This window comes from Monodon monoceros, unplaced genomic scaffold (assembly GCF_005190385.1).
Source record: "Monodon monoceros isolate NGI ecotype Baffin Bay Population unplaced genomic scaffold, NGI_Narwhal_1 Contig3825_ctg1, whole genome shotgun sequence".
NCBI classification, from domain to species: Eukaryota; Metazoa; Chordata; class Mammalia; order Artiodactyla; family Monodontidae; genus Monodon; species Monodon monoceros.
Genome location: NW_021699736.1, coordinates 14256 through 34821, shown reverse-complemented (window position 1 = coordinate 34821; position 20566 = coordinate 14256). Strand labels below are relative to the sequence as shown.

General features: G+C 39.8%; 1 protein-coding gene across 4 annotated transcripts in view; it reads right to left on the bottom strand.

The window, feature by feature from the left end:
- Positions 1-10: 10 nt before the first annotated feature.
- LOC114908707 (elongator complex protein 1) overlaps positions 11-20566 on the bottom strand; it is a 34396-nt gene continuing 13840 nt past the window's right edge. For all 4 annotated transcript variants that reach the window (XM_029245360.1, XM_029245181.1, XM_029245270.1 and 1 more), the window contains 19 exons: positions 20056-20146; positions 18854-18977; positions 17822-17915; positions 14388-14618; positions 13009-13179; positions 12114-12213; positions 10213-10395; positions 7909-8015; positions 7263-7366; positions 6019-6072; positions 5821-5926; positions 4855-4970; positions 4419-4492; positions 3599-3677; positions 3418-3497; positions 1715-1852; positions 1520-1605; positions 834-982; positions 11-261 (listed from right to left, as the gene is read on the bottom strand). In XM_029245360.1, the coding sequence (XP_029101193.1) occupies positions 121-261; positions 834-982; positions 1520-1605; positions 1715-1852; positions 3418-3497; positions 3599-3677; positions 4419-4492; positions 4855-4970; positions 5821-5926; positions 6019-6072; positions 7263-7366; positions 7909-8015; positions 10213-10395; positions 12114-12213; positions 13009-13179; positions 14388-14618; positions 17822-17915; positions 18854-18977; positions 20056-20146 (2228 nt within the window). In that variant the 3' untranslated portion in view covers positions 11-120. The remainder of the gene's footprint in view (positions 262-833; positions 983-1519; positions 1606-1714; positions 1853-3417; positions 3498-3598; positions 3678-4418; positions 4493-4854; positions 4971-5820; positions 5927-6018; positions 6073-7262; positions 7367-7908; positions 8016-10212; positions 10396-12113; positions 12214-13008; positions 13180-14387; positions 14619-17821; positions 17916-18853; positions 18978-20055; positions 20147-20566) is intronic.

The window sequence follows — 20566 nt, the reverse complement described above, 5'->3', positions numbered from 1 at the left end:
CGTACGTAATTGTTAACATTTTGAGGTGTGGAAATTGAAATCTGTCTGTCTAAACTAACATTTGATTGCAATTTATACCCTCCCTAGTTCCAAAGAATATTTGAAGCAGAAATAAACATACTAACCCTCACACTTACCACATTTGCTGAGGTGGCCAATGGCTTTTTCATACCGTTTCAAATATTTGTCTATAGTGAACCGCTGATAATTCACTTCCATTTTCTTAAGTGTATTTAGAAATGGAAGGTATTCTTTGGGATCCTAAAAATTAAAAAAAAATTTTTTAAAGGACAATTTTATTGCTCGTGTTTATATTACTTATAAAAATAAACATATAATAATTATAGCATGAAACGAAAGCTACATCATTTTAAAAATATGTAGTGTATTCATATATTAATTATATATAAAACCAAACTACATAAAACCACTTTTGGTAAAAATGCCTTAACATATGGGCATATTGTCCAGGTTCCCAATTTGCACTGGTAAAAGAAGCTACATGACAGAACTCGACTGGAATATGAATCATTTGTTATATTTCCTTTATAAGAGAAGAATTTGTTCACACTTAATGCCTATAAGCTTAAAAATAACCCAGTAATTTTATTTCGATTGCTCAACCTAGCAATCAAAACACTTTGGTAAGCCCAGAACAGCGACAGAGAATGAGCTTGGAAGTATGGGTCCTGGAGACTAACAGTTCTGCCTCGAGGCCTGTCCTCACAGCCTTAACATCAGACCAAACACTGCAGTGTCAGGAGCACTGTTTCATACTACCATGTTCGCATAAACAAAAATGAGAAGTATGTCTAAGTAGTAACTCCACATACCTTCTGTGACTTCTCAGCTACCATGAGGACCAAATCAAAGTTATAGGTCCCAAGAGAATGATCATATAATTCATTAACATCTACAAGAAGCAGCAAATACTTCAGGGCCTCTTCAGCACTCACAGCATCAGGAACAGGTGCAGCACTTCCTATCAGCGTGTAAGAAAACAAAACAGAACAAAACCATTTGGGGAAAAAACCCACACACCTAGCAACATAACCAAAAAGACAAAGTAATACGTTTTCCTGGCAGAACTGGACACCAGATGAATATATTCTTTTGACTCTTTTTTTTTTTTTTTTTTTTTTGTGGTACGCGGGCCTCTCACTGTTGTGGCCTCTCCCGTTGCGGAGCACGGGCTCCGGACACACAGGCTCAGCGGCCATGGCTCACGGGCCCAGCCGCTCCACGGCATGTGGGATCTTCCCAGACCGGGGCACGAACCTGCGTCCCCTGCACCGGCAGGTGGACTCTCAACCACTGCACCACCAGGGAAGCCCTGACTCTTGTACAAGCTTTATAGGGCAGCATTCAAAGAAATGGACCCAGGTTTTAAAATGGAGACGAAAAAGCCACACGCCAAATCAGTGATGTGACCCTGGTCCTGTCAGTGTGATCTCCAGAAGACCAAAGACCCGATGTCAGTCGAGGCCCCGATACACACACTCTGTCAGCATGTCTCTACCTTGAAGCTCGTGTACCTTCTGCAGCACAATTTCCAGTTCTGGGGTGGTTTTTTTCACGTGAGAGGTGAGTATTGATAGGCAGTACCTGAAGTAATAAGTGAAGTACACCAGAATAAGAAAGATGAGCAAGCTGAAGAGAAACAACTACACACTTCTGTTACTCAAAAGATGCCAACTAACGACAGCACACGTACTTGTGAGGATTTATGTTCTCCATGGCTGCTCTCATAGCATCGCAGATAAGGTCTACTTTTTTCCCATCAGGATCGCTGGACAGCTGGACAGTGCTGGTAACTGGAGGAGGGTACATGGTTTTTGTAACATCTTCTTCCCTGAGAACAAGTGTGTATTACAAGGTCACTAACTGAACACATGTCCCAGCTATCAAACTACTAACATATATGTTGGAGTGCCGATGAGATAATAAATAAAAAATGGCTTTTGGAAGACAGTTTAATTTTAAAAATATTCATATATGGTGAAAAATGGAAAAATTTGCTGAGAAAATGGAAACATGTCCACAGAAGACTTGTATGTTAATGTTTACAGATGTTACATTCATATAGCCCCAAACTGGGTACAGTCCAGCTGTCCACCCACAGGAGAATGAAGAAATAAACTGCAGTATGTTTACACTATGGCATACTACTCAGCAATAAAAAGGAATAAACTAGTGATACATGCAAAAATATGGATGAATCTCAAGACAGTATACTATATGATTCATTTATATAAAGTTCTTGAACAGGCAAAACTGATCTACAGTGAAAAACTCAAAAAAGCAGTTGCCAAGAGGGTGCAGACAAAGAATAAATGAGAAGGGATTTGGGGGAACTTTCTGAGATGAAGGAAATGTTCTCTATCTTGATAGGGGTCAAGGTTACATGGAAGTATACCTTTGTCAAAACTCAGTGAATGGTACACTTATAATCTGTGCATTTCATTATATATAAATTTGACATGCGGGGGGACCCCGTACACAAAGAATATGCTCTAGTTAATGTTATGCAAGGTGAAGTACTGACAGGTAAAGTGGACTGATGCCTGTAATTACCTCGAAATTTGTCTAAAGTAAAGATGAAGGGTGGGGACTTCCCTGGTGGCGCAGTGGTTAACAGTCCGCCTGCTAATGCAGGGGACACAGGTTTGAGCCCTGGTCTGAGAAGATCCCACATGCCACGGAGCAACTAAGCCCGTGCGCCACAACTACTTAGCCTGCGCTCTCTAGCCCGTGAGCCACAACTACTGAGCCCACATGCCGCAACTACTGAAGCCTGCGTGCCTAGAGCCTGTGCTCTGCAACAAGAGAAGCCACCGCAATGAGAAGCCTGTGCACCACAACGAAGAGTAGCCCCCGCTCACCACAACTAGAGAAAGCCCACACGCAGCAACGAAGACCCAATGCAGGCAAAAATAAATTAATTTTTTTAAAAAGTGCATTAGGAAAAAAAAAAAGAATGGTGGATGGACACATGGGAAATAGTGATAAAGCAAATACAGGAAAATATGAACTGTAGAATCTAGGTGTTGGTACAGGATGCTCACTGGACAATTTTCTCAACTTTTCTATATGTTTAAAATTTTTCATTAAAAAGTTAGAAAAAAATAGAAAGTTAGAAAAAAGTCATTGCAGAAAAAGACACCATTTATTTCAATTAATAGTTTTTTATGTACACCTAAAATTAAAGTCAAATAATAATTCTAAATGACATCTTTTAAAGTCTTAGTTTTAAAAAGGGAAAAGATTGAAAATCCAGTACATGTGGCATCTAAGAGTTAGAGATTAAAAAAATTATATTGAAAAGTAATTTTTCTCCTCTATTTATCTGTCTGATTTCCTTAACCAGAAGAGAGAAAATTATGCATGTGATACTCATGAATTATTCAAAATACTTACTTCAATTCTGTGAAAAACAGATTAATATGATTTACAGAATCTATCTGTCTTATGAAGGTTTCCACATTTTCAAGAAACACCTACCCAAGAAAAGAATAAAAAAAGGTAAAACATTTTAGTTCATATCATCTTAGTTCAAGTCTAAGGTAAGCTATGATAAATATCAGATTTAGAATGTTACCTTAGGGTTATGATCATGAATCAGATTGAGATTAATTCTCAGTTTTCTCATGCATTCAAATGCTTCTTTAAACATTAGTCTGTGAAGAGACAGAAAATGGACAGAGAGGGCATTTCACAAAAAGTAAGCTCCCTGGACTCAGCATATTTTCATAATGATATAAACCAGTTAAAATTAAGACTATAGCCCAACTACTACTGGAATTCTTCTCTGAAATCATAGAATGAAAAAAATCAGGGACCAGATTCATTTACCATCCTAAAAGGTGTGATTTAGTCATCATGGCCGGTTGAGGACTATATCCACACACACGCACACAAGAAAATCATTATGGAACTTAGAGCTACTTTCTTTTTTAATAAAATGTTAGTAAACATCTTTCCAATATAAAGTTTCCCCCAAATTCAGAGATTCAAACAATGGATCATTTCCTTCACAACAGTGGCTCAGGCATTTTTGGGTCACAGGCCTTTTTATAAGTCTGCTGAAAGCCTTGGGCCTTCTACCAAGAGAAATACACATAGACACAGGATGGTGCAAAAATTCCCCAGGTTCATAGGCCATCTAAAGCCTATATCGTTCCCCTTAGGCTAGGAAGCCCTGTTTCGTACAATGAGCCTCATGATTCCTTCTGCTAGGAATGTTTATTACACCATATAAGAATCAAAGTGTGAAAAAAAGAGAGCCTCTGAGAACCTGATTGAAGATATATGTAATGAAAGATTTAGACTTTTAAGTTTTAAAAATCTTAATGAAATACTTGCTGTCTTCACACATAAGTCATAACAATAAGCTAACTACTCATATACATGGTACTTACTTGTCCAACCACTTCCGAATTTGAGCTAAAACCAGGGCTCGATGATGAACAACTTCTAAGTTTCCCCTTGGCATCTTAAAATAAATAAATCAAATCAATAACATTTTTAACTAAATAGAAAAAAATTAAATACCCAGGATATACAATTTTACCTCTTAGAGAACTAACACAACACTGTAAAATGAGCATATCTTTGGCAAAATTTAGTTATGCTCAAAATTTATTTTGACTTTTAAGAGAAGTTTCCCTCTTAGCCTTACGGGGCAGAACCTGTATTAACACTCCTTTGTATAAAGCTAACAGAGAACTTAGCAAAGAAAGGCTTATAATAACTTAACACAAATGATAAGACAGCTTAAAATATAATCCACAAGAATTCTGTTTGGTATTTACTGTCAAATGACTATCAGAAACATAGCCTGAAAAATCAGCTTACCTGTAATATAAGCTTTGTGTCCTGGGGCACAACAGTGACAATGCGTGAACCCCTCTCCACCTTCCGCAGAGATTCCCCATTAGACACATGGCTGCTGCTCAGACCTGCCTGTAATGCTAAAGACACCATAGGCTAAGCCTTAAGAATCACTGTCAGGACAAGCCACTCTCCACTAACCGCAGCTGAAACTGCACGTTATCCAAAGTAGAAGGAAGCAATTAACAACTAAGCCGTACTGCTCTCTTACTCAGCCTCAAGACCATTAGCCCCTCTGATAAACAACCTTATCCCAGAATTTTGTGCTCTCTCACAGAGCCCTCATGCACATGCCCATACACAACGTCTCAACTGATATGGAAAACACAGGGAGGACTGGGCACCTTCTCTCTGTCTTAGTGTACTGATAAAGCTACGATCGTATCAGTGAAAGATTCCCTGTTTCCAAGTTATCAATAGAAGCAAAGAAAATAAGTGGGCTTTTTTTTTTTTCATAAGAAAATTGTGTGCATGCGCACACATACACGCTGGGTGGGGGGACGTGGAACACAGAAAAAAATGCAGCCGATTTCCTACGAGCCATGAGATGGAGTCCTTCAGATATACAATGGAGGGTTGCCACAGTGAGAAAAGGAAGATTACAAAGAAGATTGAGCATATTGCCAGTTTGGTGCCTACATGGTAATTCAAAGTAAAATATTAGTTATATTAAAAAATTTCCTGAAAATTGTTTGTTTACCTTAGGATGTGCTGCTTAAGGAAGGACCTCCTTCTCTTTGCTAACTGATGTGGAGTGATTCAACTGAGATATCATGTTGAGATTAGGGGCTAAGTAAATGAACTTGAAAAGTTTTCTCCAGTCTAGGACTCCATGATAAAAAGCCAAAGTATGCAACAATCTTAAGTCATCAAGACTTAAGAACTTATTAGAACAGGGACTATTTTCTATTTTATACACTGAAAACTTACTTTTCAATGATGCATCTCTCAGGCAAAAACACTGGCAAGTATGGGAATGAGTTGTCAACAATAAAAACTCATCATATACTGCAAATGATGTGATATTTGAAGCAACCTACAAAAGGTCAGGGAGGCAAAGGGGAGAGTTAGCTATATTACTTGGAGCCAAGACTGAAAAAGATCCAGTATCAGAACAAGCCTTGATACCTCAGTGCCATTGATGAAAAAGCGACATCTATCAGTCAGACCGAGGACACATTCCTGCAAAGAAATGAAATATGAAATTACAAACAACTCTAACCAAACTAGTTAAACCAAACTTTTCTATTACATGGTTCCATTGCCCTATGATTTCACATCTAGGTCCTTGTAACGGGGACTGAAGATGCCTAAGATGTGGTTGGTCCAGTGCAGAGTGTGCTATGACGCCATCCAGTGCATCAGCAAGCCCCGCCGTTTCCATCTCCTACGCATGTCTCAAACGTATCACCTTTTGGCCCCTCACTGCCTCCACTCACAGCCACTTCCACTCTCCTCCCTTTCAACCTACTCTCTACTGGGCAGCCAGGATAACCTTTCAAACCATGAAGCACATCACACTACTCCCTGATTACAATCATCAATTTTCAATCTATGTTAAATGAGCAAAGCCACACTCCTTCCCATGGCCTATCACTAAGGACTAGCCATTGCTTCCGTTAGGTTCCTTGAGTAAGCTGAGCTCTTCTAAGCTCACAGTATGGATAGTTCCTCCTCCCTGGAACTCTCCCTTTCTTAGAGATAGAGCTTTCTTTTTCTTCACATCTCAGCACACACACCACCACCTCCTAGAGGCTTTCCCAGACCACCAAAAGTTGGTCTCCCCATCCTCACAGCTACCATCCTCTAACTAGCCTCAAACACTTCTCTATTCTCTACCATTACACCCTGCTCATTTACTTCATTCTATCAGAAGGGACAGCCATACCCGTATTGATAGATTAAAAATTCCAGAAGGGCAGGAACTAGTCAGCTGTTTGGTTTTGTAACCACTGTATCTACCACCGGCCACAATTATAGGCATTCTAATATTTGATGAATGATAACCTACTGAATACTAGTTTCAAGATTACATTTCTGTTGTCCCCAAAAGTTACTTATAAACTAACTTTGAATGTTTTGTACAAATGGGGATAAAAGTCTGCCAATTGCATTTTTCTATTTTTGAATTTATACTTCCAAGGAAAGGAATCAACTAACTACTACATGCAATCTCTTAATCCCATTTCAGAGATTGAGAGGCTGAGGCTCAGGAAACTTCTCATTGTTGAGAGTGAGTAACTTCTCATTGTTGCCTTGAGATTTAGTGGACACTCAGGTCCACCTCCAAAGTACACACTCTTTCTACTTAATGCTATCAGTTCCTGGGTCACTGCTCTAAGTGGTAAGTTTTTCTGCCTGTGTTTACTTACCTCTCCTCCAACCATGGCCAGTTCGGTCTGTGTGCACGGATAAGGAAATCGAACAGGAAATCCACCAGGGTTCTTCCATGGTTCAACAGCCAGAGAGGGTGATTCTGCAGGATTGGCAGATGAGGTTTACCAAGAGCTGATCCGCTCTTTGTAAAAAAAAAAACTGTTACATTAATACTTGCTAAAATACTTAACATGCAATTTAAATCACTTTCCAAATGTGTTTTGGAAACTCAGTAAAGTACTCCAGTTCATTACAAGAGAAAATACAGGGAGAACACACCAGCTAATTCTACTCTATAGATTAGGGTTTTTCAGGGTAGTTAAAAGACCTAATAATCACGGCAACACTGATAAGATACAAGTATATGTACTCAAGAATTAAATATCTACGTAAGTCATAAACATGCTTTCCTTTTTTTTTTTTTGGTACGCGGGCCTCTCACTGCTGTGGCCCCTCCCACCGTGGAGCATAGGCTCCAGACGCGCAGGCTCAGCGGCCATGGCTCACGGGCCCAGCTGCTCTGCGGCATGTGGGATCCTCCCGGACCAGGGCACGTACCCGCATCCCCTACATTGGCAGGCGGACTCTCAACCACTGCGCCACCAGGGAAGCCCCCCGCTTTCCTAACATTTTGATACTCACCCCAAAGGTACTTAAGTATCTGACCACCAGCCACCTGCAGTGCTACTGACTTGGTCTTGGAGTTGCAACACAGACTGATTATGACCCCATCCACTGTCACAGATGAACTGACAAGAGTAAAATAAAAAACAAAGGAAGTGAAGGAGGTGCGAACAGACTGTTTTTCTCAAAAGTAGTGACATTTCATTGATTTTGCAAAACAGAAAAAGAAGCAATTTTCCTTTGGTGCTGCACTGCCTATTTCAATATAACATAAACATAATAAATGCACACACATATGTATATACACACTAATAGATAAACTATTGCAAGCGCAAGCCCAGGTAAAGCAATTACCTGTCACATGACATTTTCCACAATGTCAGTAAGTAGGTGTCTACATTGTGAGGTCATCACTCCTATTCTGGCAGCAACTTTATATAACTTATTGCAACTTATTTCAATTTATTGCATTAAATAAAGCAGTGAATCTGTGGGAAAGTAAGCACGCTTAATACCTATATTGCTATTATATTCATTCATAGAAATCTGTGGGTCTCCCTTAATGGGAAGAGAGGAATCTGTTATTGCCATTATATTTTTTCCTGAGTCAATGAACCAAGAGTAGACATGTCTTAAAGGAAGTGGAAGAGGTATGATAAAAGCAAATGGTGCCAATGCTAACATTTATTCAAAGAGTTTTAAACAAATCTACAAAAACCCCAAGATGCCACAAATTTGGGGAGGATAAGTTATCTGAGAAGTTAAAGGAATAGACTCTGGAGGTGCAATGGCTGGGACTGGATCCTGGCTCCACCTGCGTTATCTCAGGCAAGTTACTTAAACTGCTCTGTGCCTCAGCTGTCTCAGCTGTCAAATGAGGGCGCCAACAGTACATACTTCAGAGAGGTGTTGTGAGAAATAAGTGAGTTAATATAGGAAAAGCACTTAAAAGGGTACCTTTTACAAAGCACAAGCTATAGTAAATGTAAGGTATAAGCTAATTGGGGGACTATATATTTGTCAAAGACATTAACATTTTGTATGAATAAAATAGTCTTTTTTGAGAAACAAAAGTCAAAGCAGCAGAAATATATTTTAAATGACTTCTCACTTCCTTTATAGCAAATGAGATGACCGCATTTACCTTCTACAAGATAATGATAAAAAATTTCAAATTTTTAGTAGTAGAAACATGCATAATTTAGGCATTTCTAATGTAAATTGCTCTGTTTTCCAAAGGAAGCCCCTGTTAAGTCTGCATGCAGCTAGAACATATTCTGCATCCAGACATATGCACAAAACCTTTAAAAATGTGAAGCATTACTGGGACTTCCCTGGGGGGCCAGCGGTTAAGACTCCATGCTCCCAATGCAGGGAGCCCGGGTTGGATCCCTGGTTGGGGAACTAGATCCCACATGACGCAACTAAAAAAGATCCTGCGTGCCACAACTAAGACCTGGCGCAGCCAAAATAAATCATAAATAAATATTTTTTTAAAAATATGAAGCAGTAACATTCAAAGATTAGAAGTTAATGACTGCATTTGGAATATACTTCATGTATACAATAAAGAAAGGTTCCTAATTTTGCAACAACGGTTTTCAGAATTTAAACCTAACCAGCAGAACTTTAATTACATGTGAATCTGGGGATTACTATCAATGTATGCCGAAGGTGCCGAGTTTTGGAAACCTGAGGATTTCTTGGAGCTGTCCACACAACGCTATCTGGTGCACAACAGGGCTTGCGATACAGAAAACAACATTCATTAATGAAACCTGTTACGTGACAAAGATGCAGTCGGGAATCAAAATGAAACTCAGGGCCAGGGAGCTATGAAATTTTAGCAAAGAAAAACAGAAGAGGCTTTCTAGTAATAAATGCAATCAAGTGCCAAACAAAATGTATAGGAGGCTGGAAGAAGTATTTTGAAGTCACTAAATCAAAATGAAGTGCATATATATAGATCTCATAGTCGATTTTAATAACTAACAAGGGTAATTAGAGTGGCTAATTCTCATAGGCTAATAATTACTCTGCTGGAATATAAGGTGAATGAAAATTTTTAACACACCTTAAAAATGTTTTGCCTCATCTCTTGGCATTTGTGCTATTTTTCACCACTTCTTGATGTATTTTAGTCTATATTTTGACATGACTAAAAACTAGACTTAACCCTCTTGCTAAGTATGTCTAAAAAGGAAGCCACTGCCCCTCAACCCTGCTCACTGGAAGTAAAAAAAAAAAAAGTCCCATGCTCATAAAAGAAGCCTAACTCTATCTGCTTATTAACACATGGAATACAGCGAATTGTTGGAATACCTAATGTTGAGCTGTCCCTGCTCGTCATCCATCGCAGAAGGGGCCACAGTCAGATGGTGAATGACAGACTGTGGGCTGGACTGACTGTGGCTCACAGCCAGGAAAACGTCTTCCTGAACCCAGGTGAGAAGGCCAAGCTTCAGTGGGTTTACTTCTTCATCTTCACTGTTCTCAAACTGAATTCTGTTTTAAACATCGAAGAATTTTCAAAACATGAATAAAACTTTAACATCACCGAGATTTTCCTGAATGAAGGATGAACCATTTTATATATAGTCAACTCCTAATTATTTGGAGGGACAAAACCTGAGGTAATGCCCAATACCAGAAAATCCAAAAATAATGCTTGCCTGGCTTAAGAATACATTTTTCTAGTATTTAAAATTAAGTATCTTATACTCTGAGATCTTTAGATTTGAAGAGAACATTTCAAGAAACTGACTACACAAGAAAAACTGACTGCCCCAGGCCCTACACCAATAAACCCCAGCCGTCTTCCGTTGTTACCATTCACCAGCATTCAAACCAGGCTCCAGAAGATATTTAGGCCTCAGCTGAACGGATCCTAAGCATCTCGTATCAAAATGACTAATTTGTTTGGGAGATGACTTCTTTGCCGCTAATGCCTTCCTCCTGTAGCATTCAGACACTGGAGGAGGGCCTGTTTTTACTACTTCACGCGGGAACTCACAATGGCTCCTTCCTGCCTTTCAGCTCAAGCAGCAGGTCCTCAGCACCCACTGAAGCTGAGTCACTAGTCTGATCTTCCTACTCAACCAGCTCTCCCTGGACTCAGTCTCTTCACTGCATTCAGCCCCACGCAGGAGCATTCCTGCCTCGGGTTCTCACTGACACTCTTCTGTCCACCACACTTAACATTCTCAATCCTTTGGCAATCCTAAACCTATCTCTTTTTCAAGGTTCAAGGTAAGTTATTTATGCCCTTCATGAAATCTTCTCTAAATGACTTAGAGCTATCCTTCTCACAATTTTTTAAAAAATGAAACTATATTCTCAATTTCCGCATGCTTTCTAGTTTGCCTTATATCTGTCCTCTAAACTTTCAAGTCTGTGAAATGAAATAATCCATGTACATGCTCTTTGAAAAACTACTAAGCATTATATAGACAGCTCCCAAATCATACACAGGTAGGAAATATATTCATTAAATATATTGCATATATTGGCATTTAAGAAACATTTTATTATATTCAGTTATTTGCTCATTATTCCCATTAATTTAGAAATAAATGCACCCAGGAGACAAAGTACTGCGTTAGTTAAGAACATGGGCTTATTAAATAGAACACAATCAAATTCTGGGTTCTCACAGAAATGGACTTATAATTAATAATTTGGCTTCTGGGTCATTTTACAATGCCTATAGTGCACCTGAGGTATTCAATTATATCCAACTGTTTGTAGTACTGTTTCAATAGGAAAATGCATTCTGATTTGCAACATGAGAGCCTCAAAACACAGCAACCAAAAGTTCTGCATTGTAGGATGAGACAAACTAGAGACTGCATTAGGTCAGCCGCACATTAACAATGTACATATCCTCATTTGTGTAAGCAAATGCACTCTGCTCTACCATCTGCATCTCCATCTTTCCCATGGGATTTTCCCTGTTGAAAATCCCCCCAGGGATGTTGGGGGAATGGGTTCTAAGTCAGCCTAAGACTTATGCTCCATTGCCACCCATCAGCATATATGATATTCAGATATATAGGTAACTGACTTCTCCAACCAGGCTGTAAAACCAGGACCAAGGTGTTGTATCTACTTCTTGTTCCACTGAGCAACAGGCACAGGATAAGATAATAACAGCTGGCTGAATTTAGGACTAAATGCTGGCTGCTTCTGTGCCCAGAGGTCCAAGGCAACTAAGAACAACCTACTTGTAGCTCTTGTCCAGATGAGGTGTTCTAAGAGAAATTTTAAATCCATTTCCACCCACAGCTCCCAGTTTCACCGTAGAGTCTATGCTTGGACTATCACCTAGGAAAAAAAAATGCAAATACTATCATAGTAAACTACAAACATTTTTCCTGATACTAAGGATATGGGGTTCTGCATTTAATGGGCTCTAGAAGGTAATCCACTTTACAAATAAAGCAATCTAGAAAATAACCACATCTCAACCTCTTTCTTAAATTAAATTTCTGCCTACCTTTCAGGCTAAGAATTCAAAACTTATTTGAAAACAAGGCTACCACTGCCATGAGCCAGTATAACCTACGATACAACCATAGAATTCACAAATTTCAGGTTCTTCAAGTATATCAGGAAAGCAACCAGAAACTGGCAGCAATGGGACTGTGGAAAGACAACTAGATTAGACGCTAAAACACCCAAGTAGAGGTCCTTGTCCTTTCTTGCTCAAGCAGACTGCAAACCCTCCGGCATGCTGTTCCCTTATCTATAAAACGGAAAAACTCCACCTCTGACACAGCTCCTAAAAAGCTGTGAGATCAACTGAAAATATATGCAATGGCAATGTTAAGGATGTAATGAGATACTACGTTCTTTCTAGGGTTGAGAATTATTCTTAAATAACTAACCCTTCAAATTCAACAAAGCAAAAGGAATTGTTCTTATTAGCCAGAGTAGGATTGAACACCCCCCCACAAACACAGAAAAAACCCTGCAAGTCAATTAAACATCACAGTAAGAATGATATTAATTATAAACTTCAAAATTTTTGGAAGCCCTAGAGCTAATGCAACACCAAACTGTAATTTGCTTTCGTGTAGATTTGATTCAGAACATCCTGATAACAGTTTTTAAACATACCACATTTATAAACAGAAATCTGGTTACTGGCATCGAGGACAGCGAGGTCATTGCTCTTTTTAGGGTGTGCCGAGAACATGATTTGATTTACAGGGTGTGGGAGCAGCAGTCGGTAGGTGCACATGGGAGGTGGAACCACACTCTGCCGGAAGACTGTCACCAATACCCTGTCTGCACGCGAGAGAGAAAGAGGATGAGACACATGAATGTTCAATTCGTAAAACAAGGCACCTGAACAGCACAGTACCAGATGTAAGCAAATGCACTCTGCTCTACCATCTGCATCTCCATCTTTCCCATGGGATTTTCCATGGTGGAAAATATTAATAATGGTGGTAGAAAATAATGGTGGTAGAAAATATACAGCGATTCTTAAAAGTAACTGTTGGTGTTTTTATCATGAATAAGCTTAAATACAGTGTAGAGGAGGGAAGTAAGTGTCAGAGCTCTGTCTAAATCTGGCTATTGTCACCTCCAGGCCTATAGCAGTCCATCTCGGGGCTTGGAGTTTCAGGTGCCAGGGACTAGGGCAAGCAGGCCAAAAGGTCAGAGTTCTAGCTTTAAACCTGGGCCTGCAACCAAGCCAGAATAAACCAAAATCCTTAAAGCACTTCCCTGTGCATGGATCTGGTAATAAGGCATATGTGCTTAAGTCCTCTATATAGAACATATGATTGTAAAATCAGTACTGTGATCACTACATAAAACATAAATTAGTACATCAACTCACGTTACAACCTTAGAAGCAAGTTTTCCTTTAGGTCATCAGCAATAAATAAACTGTCTATTCAGGAAAGACTGACTTTCCCTAGTTTCTTTCCCCTCACTAAACAAAAACCCTCAACCTAATTAAAAAACACCAATCCAATCCGAGTACTAGGCAGATGTCTGTAACTTGAACTGAAGATACTGGAAAGGTATATAATTAGCAAGCAAATTATATATATAAATTAAATATATATCAAAAAATAAAGCAACATAATGGAGTGGTGTGAGGGTCAACGCAACTCTATGTCAGGGCACAAAGACAAGGCTGACACACCAACGCCAGAAGCCTACTGTTGTCTTCCTCTCCACCCAGGGTCAGAAACGTCAATGTCTTCAAAGCCCAGACAAGTAAATGTGTAAAGGCCATGGCTGTAGTAGAAAAGGGAGTTGAGGGAGGCAGGGGGAGAGGAGAGACCATGGTTCTCAGGGGAGTACACGACTCACCTAAGGGCGTTCCCATTCAATCGAAACCAAAACAAGTAAAAACAAACCAAACAACCAGAATAATCAATCAAATAAAAATCCTGCACTGTTTCAGTCAAACTACCACATCTGCAGGCTCCTGGCTCAGGCCCCCTGCGGGCCCAAGGACACACTTTCCAGCTCCTTACTTCCATCAACAACAGCCACATTTGCCATGTCACTTAAATTCTCTCCTGAGCTCCGGTCAGTCGTCCAGTGCCAGTCATAGCAGAGGTAATGCCAGCCTTGACAGAGAACATGCAGCCGGTATGGGGTCACCGGGTCCCACATCAGAGACACAATCTTGCTCTTCCCACAGGTGCTGAAGGGCAGGCTTTGCTTGAGATACCAGTGATAGTTTCCAACAGTCCAGAGCTGAACTGCAGGGGAAAAGGAAAAGGAGGCCATCAGAGGCAGGGGTCTGAGGACCAGACTTCGTACCGCTTGCTAGAGAGGGATGAGGACACCCTTTTCTTTTTCAAATGACCCTTTCTGCTCAGCCTCTTCATTAAGATAATAATATTAACAATAATTGTTAAAGTATAGTTTGTCATGAGGATAAAATATTAAGCATCAATAAGGTCAGAAGCACACGTGTTCATTTCTACCTCTACCTTCAAACTTTATGATCATGACGATGGAAGGCTCCTACCATAGGACAGTGCTTTAGTGAGTTGTTTTTTTTCATAAAGACTTAGAAAGAAGAAAATTTGGCAATTAGATTAAAAGTATTAAAACACTCAATCCAAGAGCACTAGACTAGCATCACTATGTTGTATTACGCTTAAGACGCTTATTATTTTCTTCCAGGTGTTTTGCATGCAGTTATGTCCAAGAGAGATTAGCATGCAGTTACCCGTAAAAGAACAAGACCAAAACCTGTAGTGCGCAGGAAATAGGAAGAAGTTGGTCAAAGAGTACAAATCCTTCAGTCACACGTTCCAGAGATCTAATGTATAGCATGGTGACTACAGTTAACAATACTGTATTGTATACTTGAAAGTTGCCACAAGAGTAGATTTAAAATGTTCCCACCGGGCTTCCCTGGTGGTGCAGTGGTTAAGAATCCGCCTGCCAATGCAGGGGACACGGGTTCGAGCCCTGGTCTGGGACGATCCCACATGCCACGGAGCAACTAAGCCCGTGCGCCACAACGACTGAGCCTGCGCTCTAGAGCCCACGAGCCACAACTACTGAGCCCATGTGCCACAACTACTGAGCCTGCGTGCCACAACTACTGAAGCTTGCATGGAGGCAAGTGGAGCAACTAAGCCCATGCGCCACAACTACTGAGCCTGCGCTCTAGAGCCTGTGCTCCGTGACAAGAGAAGCCACCACAATGAGAAGCCCGCGCACCGCACCGAAGAGTAGCCCCTGCTCACCACAACTAGAGAAAGCCCGCACGCAGCAATGAAGACCCAACGCAGCCAAAAGAAAGTTCTCACCATACAACAAAAATGGTAATTATGCGAAGTGAAGGATGAGTTAATCAACCTTACTGTGGCAAACATTTCACAGTACATGCATGCATCAAATCATCACATTGTAGCTCCTGAATGTACATGTTATATGTCAATTATATCTCAATAAAGCTGGAAAAAAAAGACCTAATCATGTCAAAGCCAACCTCTGTTAAACAGATGACACACATAAATGAAGATTTTAATTATATTAAGGAATTTCTTTTCTTTAAACATCTCCCTCATCACTAATTCTTAACTCAGCAATCACAGCAAATCCAACCTAGTTCTCAAACGAGGCTACTACTATACTTCAACCTACCTCTGGGTTAAGTTAGACTACATGCTTATGCTCTGTGAGGACAGACACTGTGGCTGTTCTTGCAGCTGCACTTTTATCCTGAGCATATCACAGGGCCAGCCGTTAACACCTGGTTAATCAGTGGTTCTCAACTCTGGCTACACATTAAAAAATCACCTGGGGACTTCCCTGGTGGCACAGTGGTTAAGAATCCGCCTGCCAATGCAGGGGACATGGGTTCGAGCCCTAGTCTGGGAAGATCCCACATGCCGCGGAACAACTAAGCCCATGCGCCACAACTACTGAAGCCTGTGCACCTAGAGCCCGTGCTCCACAACAAGAGAAGCTACTGCAATGAGAAGCCCACGCAGCACAAGGAAGAGTGGCCCCCACTCGCCGCAACTAGAGACAGTCCGCACACAGCAACGAAGACCCAACACAGCCAAAAATAAATAAATAAATAAAATTAAAAATAAGTAAATAAATGTCAGTGTTTACAAAAAAAAATCACCTGCAAGCTTTTTTTTTTAAATTTAATACTGATGTATAGTCCCCATTATAACACACTGAGAGCAGCTCTGAAATAAGACATTGGTAGCATTTTTTTTTTTTTCCTAAAGCTGCAGCCAGGGTTGAGAACTATTGTGTTGAATGAATAAATGAATGAATGAACTTCTCAATAACATTTCAGTTAAAGTTCTATTGATTAAAAAGTTTGAAAGCCATTCAGAAAATAATCAAGCAAATGAAAAGATTTATGAAAAAAATGTTCAGTGCACTGCTATTGATGACAGTGAAAAATTACAAAACTTTAAATGTCTAACAACGAAGATTTAATAAACTGTAGCATAAATGAATATACAGCAATTTAAAATGACACAGACAGATATCTGAAATGGAAAGTTTGTGACACACTGTAAAAGCAAGTTACAAAACTGCAGGTATCATACCTACATATTTAACAAAAATGAGATCATAGCTTTACTGAGATGTATACATAAAATCTGGAAGACAAGAAACTTTAGTGATTATTACTGAGTGACAGAATTACGGAAGAACTCTTCTTCTTCGCATCTTTATTTTCTAATGCTTTCACATATTAAATATACACTGAAAAATACATATTTACAATTTGATTTGCAATTTAAAAGCTATAGAAGATTCTTACTTATATCTAATCTCATTTCTCTTTCACTTCCACAGTATTCCTTTGGCTAGCATTTTTATTTGCTACAGTGGTACCATCCATGAAGAGAAAGCACTGATGACTTGTGATAATTTACATGTCAACTTGGCTAGGCTATGGTGTCTAGTTGCTTGATCAAACACTAGTCTAGACGTTGCTGGGAAGGTATTCTGCGGATGTCATTAACCTTTATAATCAGCTGACTTTAAGTACAGCAGACTATCCTCCATAATGTGGATAAATCTCAGCCAAAGAGTTCATAGAGCCTAAGAGCAAAAACTAAGGCCTCCCATGGAAAACGGAATTTTGCCTCAAGACTGTAACAGAGAATCTTGCCCGAGTTTCCAGACTGCGGGCCTGTCCCACAGATATTGGACTCAAGACTGCAACATCAACTCTTCACTGAATTTCCAACCAGCCAGCTTACCCTGATTCTATTTCTCTAGAGACCCTGCCTGATATATAACTGAAATCCATCCCACCAAAAGCTAACCACTCCCTCATCTCTACCTACGCCCCTCAGTTATCTCTGATTCCATTACAAGACTAAGTGAAAAGGATAAAGGAAACTCCATGGCCTACTACTTTCAATTACATTATATGGGGCAGGAGGCTGAGGTACTAGAGCTGTCTTACCATAGGTTTTTAGAGTGGAATTTTCTTCCCTCTGAAGGTCTTCCAGCCAAACTGCAAGCACAGTGGAATCTGCATTCCAGAGAAGGTCATTAACCTAGGAGGGAAAAAAGACCTGTCACTGGCCTTTATATATTTACCTCAAAATTTTTATGATAGCTGAATTCCCTGCTCTCACAAGTCAAATAATCCCACACTTGAGTTGATCCCTAGCTGTAAATTACTAACCTATGGAGTTATTAAAAAAATCTCTGTCATCATATGTAGAGGACTTCAAAAAAATGCATTATGTTTAAATACTTAACCAAATGAAGGTGACATTTTTAGACAATCAAGAATATTTGAATATGGACTAGATATTAGATAATATTAAGGAATTATTACTAATTTTGTAAAGTATCATAATGGAATTGTGGTTGTATTAAGAAAAATGTTCTCAACTGTTAGAGAAATGAATATTGAAAATATGATTTTTAAAATTAAAACCCTAGGAAATTTTTACAAAGTGTGTGTGTAGGGGGCGGGGCAAAGAGTGAAGAATAGATGAAAATAATTTTGCAAAATGCTGGTACATATCTGTTGAAAGTAAGTAATAGGTACATAGGAGTTCATTAAACTCTTCTCTCAACTTTTAATATATTAAAATTTTTACATAATTAAAAATTACCATGATTTGTTTTCGCTCCAGTGAAGATCCAAATGGTACACAACCTCCTTGTTTACATGTTAAAAATGGCAAGTATCTTTATCACTGGAAGAATTATGCTTTTGTCAAAATAAACAATAAAAACTGGCATTTCTATTTCCTTTCTGTGTTTTATCTAGGGTGAGGAAGGAATGCTATTTCTTCTCTACAAAATCTCCTTAGGAAAAACAATTTGGTTTCTAAAAAAAAATTCAGTCATAGGAAGCCACTATTTTTATTACTGTCTACTCTGGGGCTTCTATTTACATACCCATATCAAATACAAATCTTCTTCTCTACAGCTGTGCAAAGTCCTCTAAATTTGATGGTAAAACAACTCAGGCACCTACCTTAACCTCATCTTTAAAGAAAGGAAGTGTAAAATGTCCATGGAGAAGTCCATTTTTCTCAAAAAACACAACATCCTGCTGATTGGGTTTATCTTGCGTAGATGCAATCAAACTGCCTGAGGGCCTTAAAGCAAACCCAGAGTGTTAGAGCATCCAAAAGCTCATCCAGCTGGCTAAGAACAAGATGAAATTCAGAGAAACACTTTTTTCAGCAAAAACAAAAAGCCTCCATCCAAGGAAGTTTTAAATCCCATGTTTCCTGGCAAGCAGTCATCCTAGTGTGGGACTATATCTGCCCAGAGGACAGAGTGCCTTTTCCTGATTTGCACAAGGGCTCTATTTGCCCACAAAGACTCACAGATTGAGACTGCACTTGGGTGACTTTTTAAAAGAACCAATAAATTATTTAAACCATTCCCAGTATAATGTCCTATAAAACCATAAACTATTTCTCTTTCAATTATATGACTTCAGCAATATTACATGCTCAGGTAGGTATTTTTAAAGACTTCTAAATCTACTGAAAACACCTTGATCGCCCCACCTTGTTTGTATTTGTCTCTAGAGTTTTAATTCAAATACATTTCTCCCTTTTCTCTGTCATCCAACTGCCACTCAAATACTGGTGGGAAACAGATGTCTAAAACCTAGAGACCTAGGTTTTGCCTATAACAATGCTGAGGCAGGAAATATTTCTTCTATCTATAATCAGGACAGCCATATATCATAAGCAGGTTGTGACGTGCACAAGGGTACTAGGCCAACAGGTGAATCGGGCCCAAATCCAGCCCGCGTGTTCCTCAGCAAACAGGTCCCCTTAGTGTGGGAGTTTGTGCAGAGAAAGGAAGCCCTTTTCCTCGTTTTCACCAAAGCTCTGCTGCCCCACAGAAATTCACAGACTGCAACTTCCCTTCGAAGCACCACTTTCTGTTTTACACAGCGGCTTCAGGTAGGCCCCGCCTATAACCTACAAAATGTGTGGGCCTTGGAATGATGAGGTCTGTGAAGCTCAGAATCTACTATTCAAACCACATTCAGACTTCAGGGAACTAAAAAAGAAAGATACAGGCTTACAGCCAAATGAGAAATAGTAATTATCTCTTTGTGTTTTATAAACACCTACATCCAGTAGGTACCACCACTCCCACCCTAGTACCAAGAAATCTCTAGCAAGAAGTTACAAGGTTTCTTCTCCCACTCACTTCCAAGCCAGAGCAGGTCCCAGTCCTGCCACAGGCTCACTGGTTGACTGTAAAGCAAACTCCCGGCTCCACACTCTGACCTTTCGAGCCCCTGTGTAGTAGAGAGAAGGAGAAAGACAACAATGGCACAATTTAAAGCACTGTGATAAATGTTGTCAAGTCTGAATTTCCAAACATCCTCCTTATTAATAAAAACTGTCATGATTTCACAGAGCCAATTAGATGAATCTTGTTAATTCATATCCAGGGCTTCCCTGGTGGCACAGTGGTTAAGAATCTGTCTGCGGGGCTTCCCTGGTGGCGCAGTGGCTGAGAGTCCACCTGCCGATGCAGGGGACACGGGTTCGTGCCCCAGTCCAGGAGGATCCCACATGCCACGGAGTGGCTGGGCCTGTGAGCCATGGCTGCTGAGCCTGCGCATCTGGAGCCTGTGCTCCGCAACGGGAGAGGCCACAACAGTGAGAGGCCCATGTACCGCAAAAAAAAAAAAAAAAAAAAAAAAAAAAAAAAA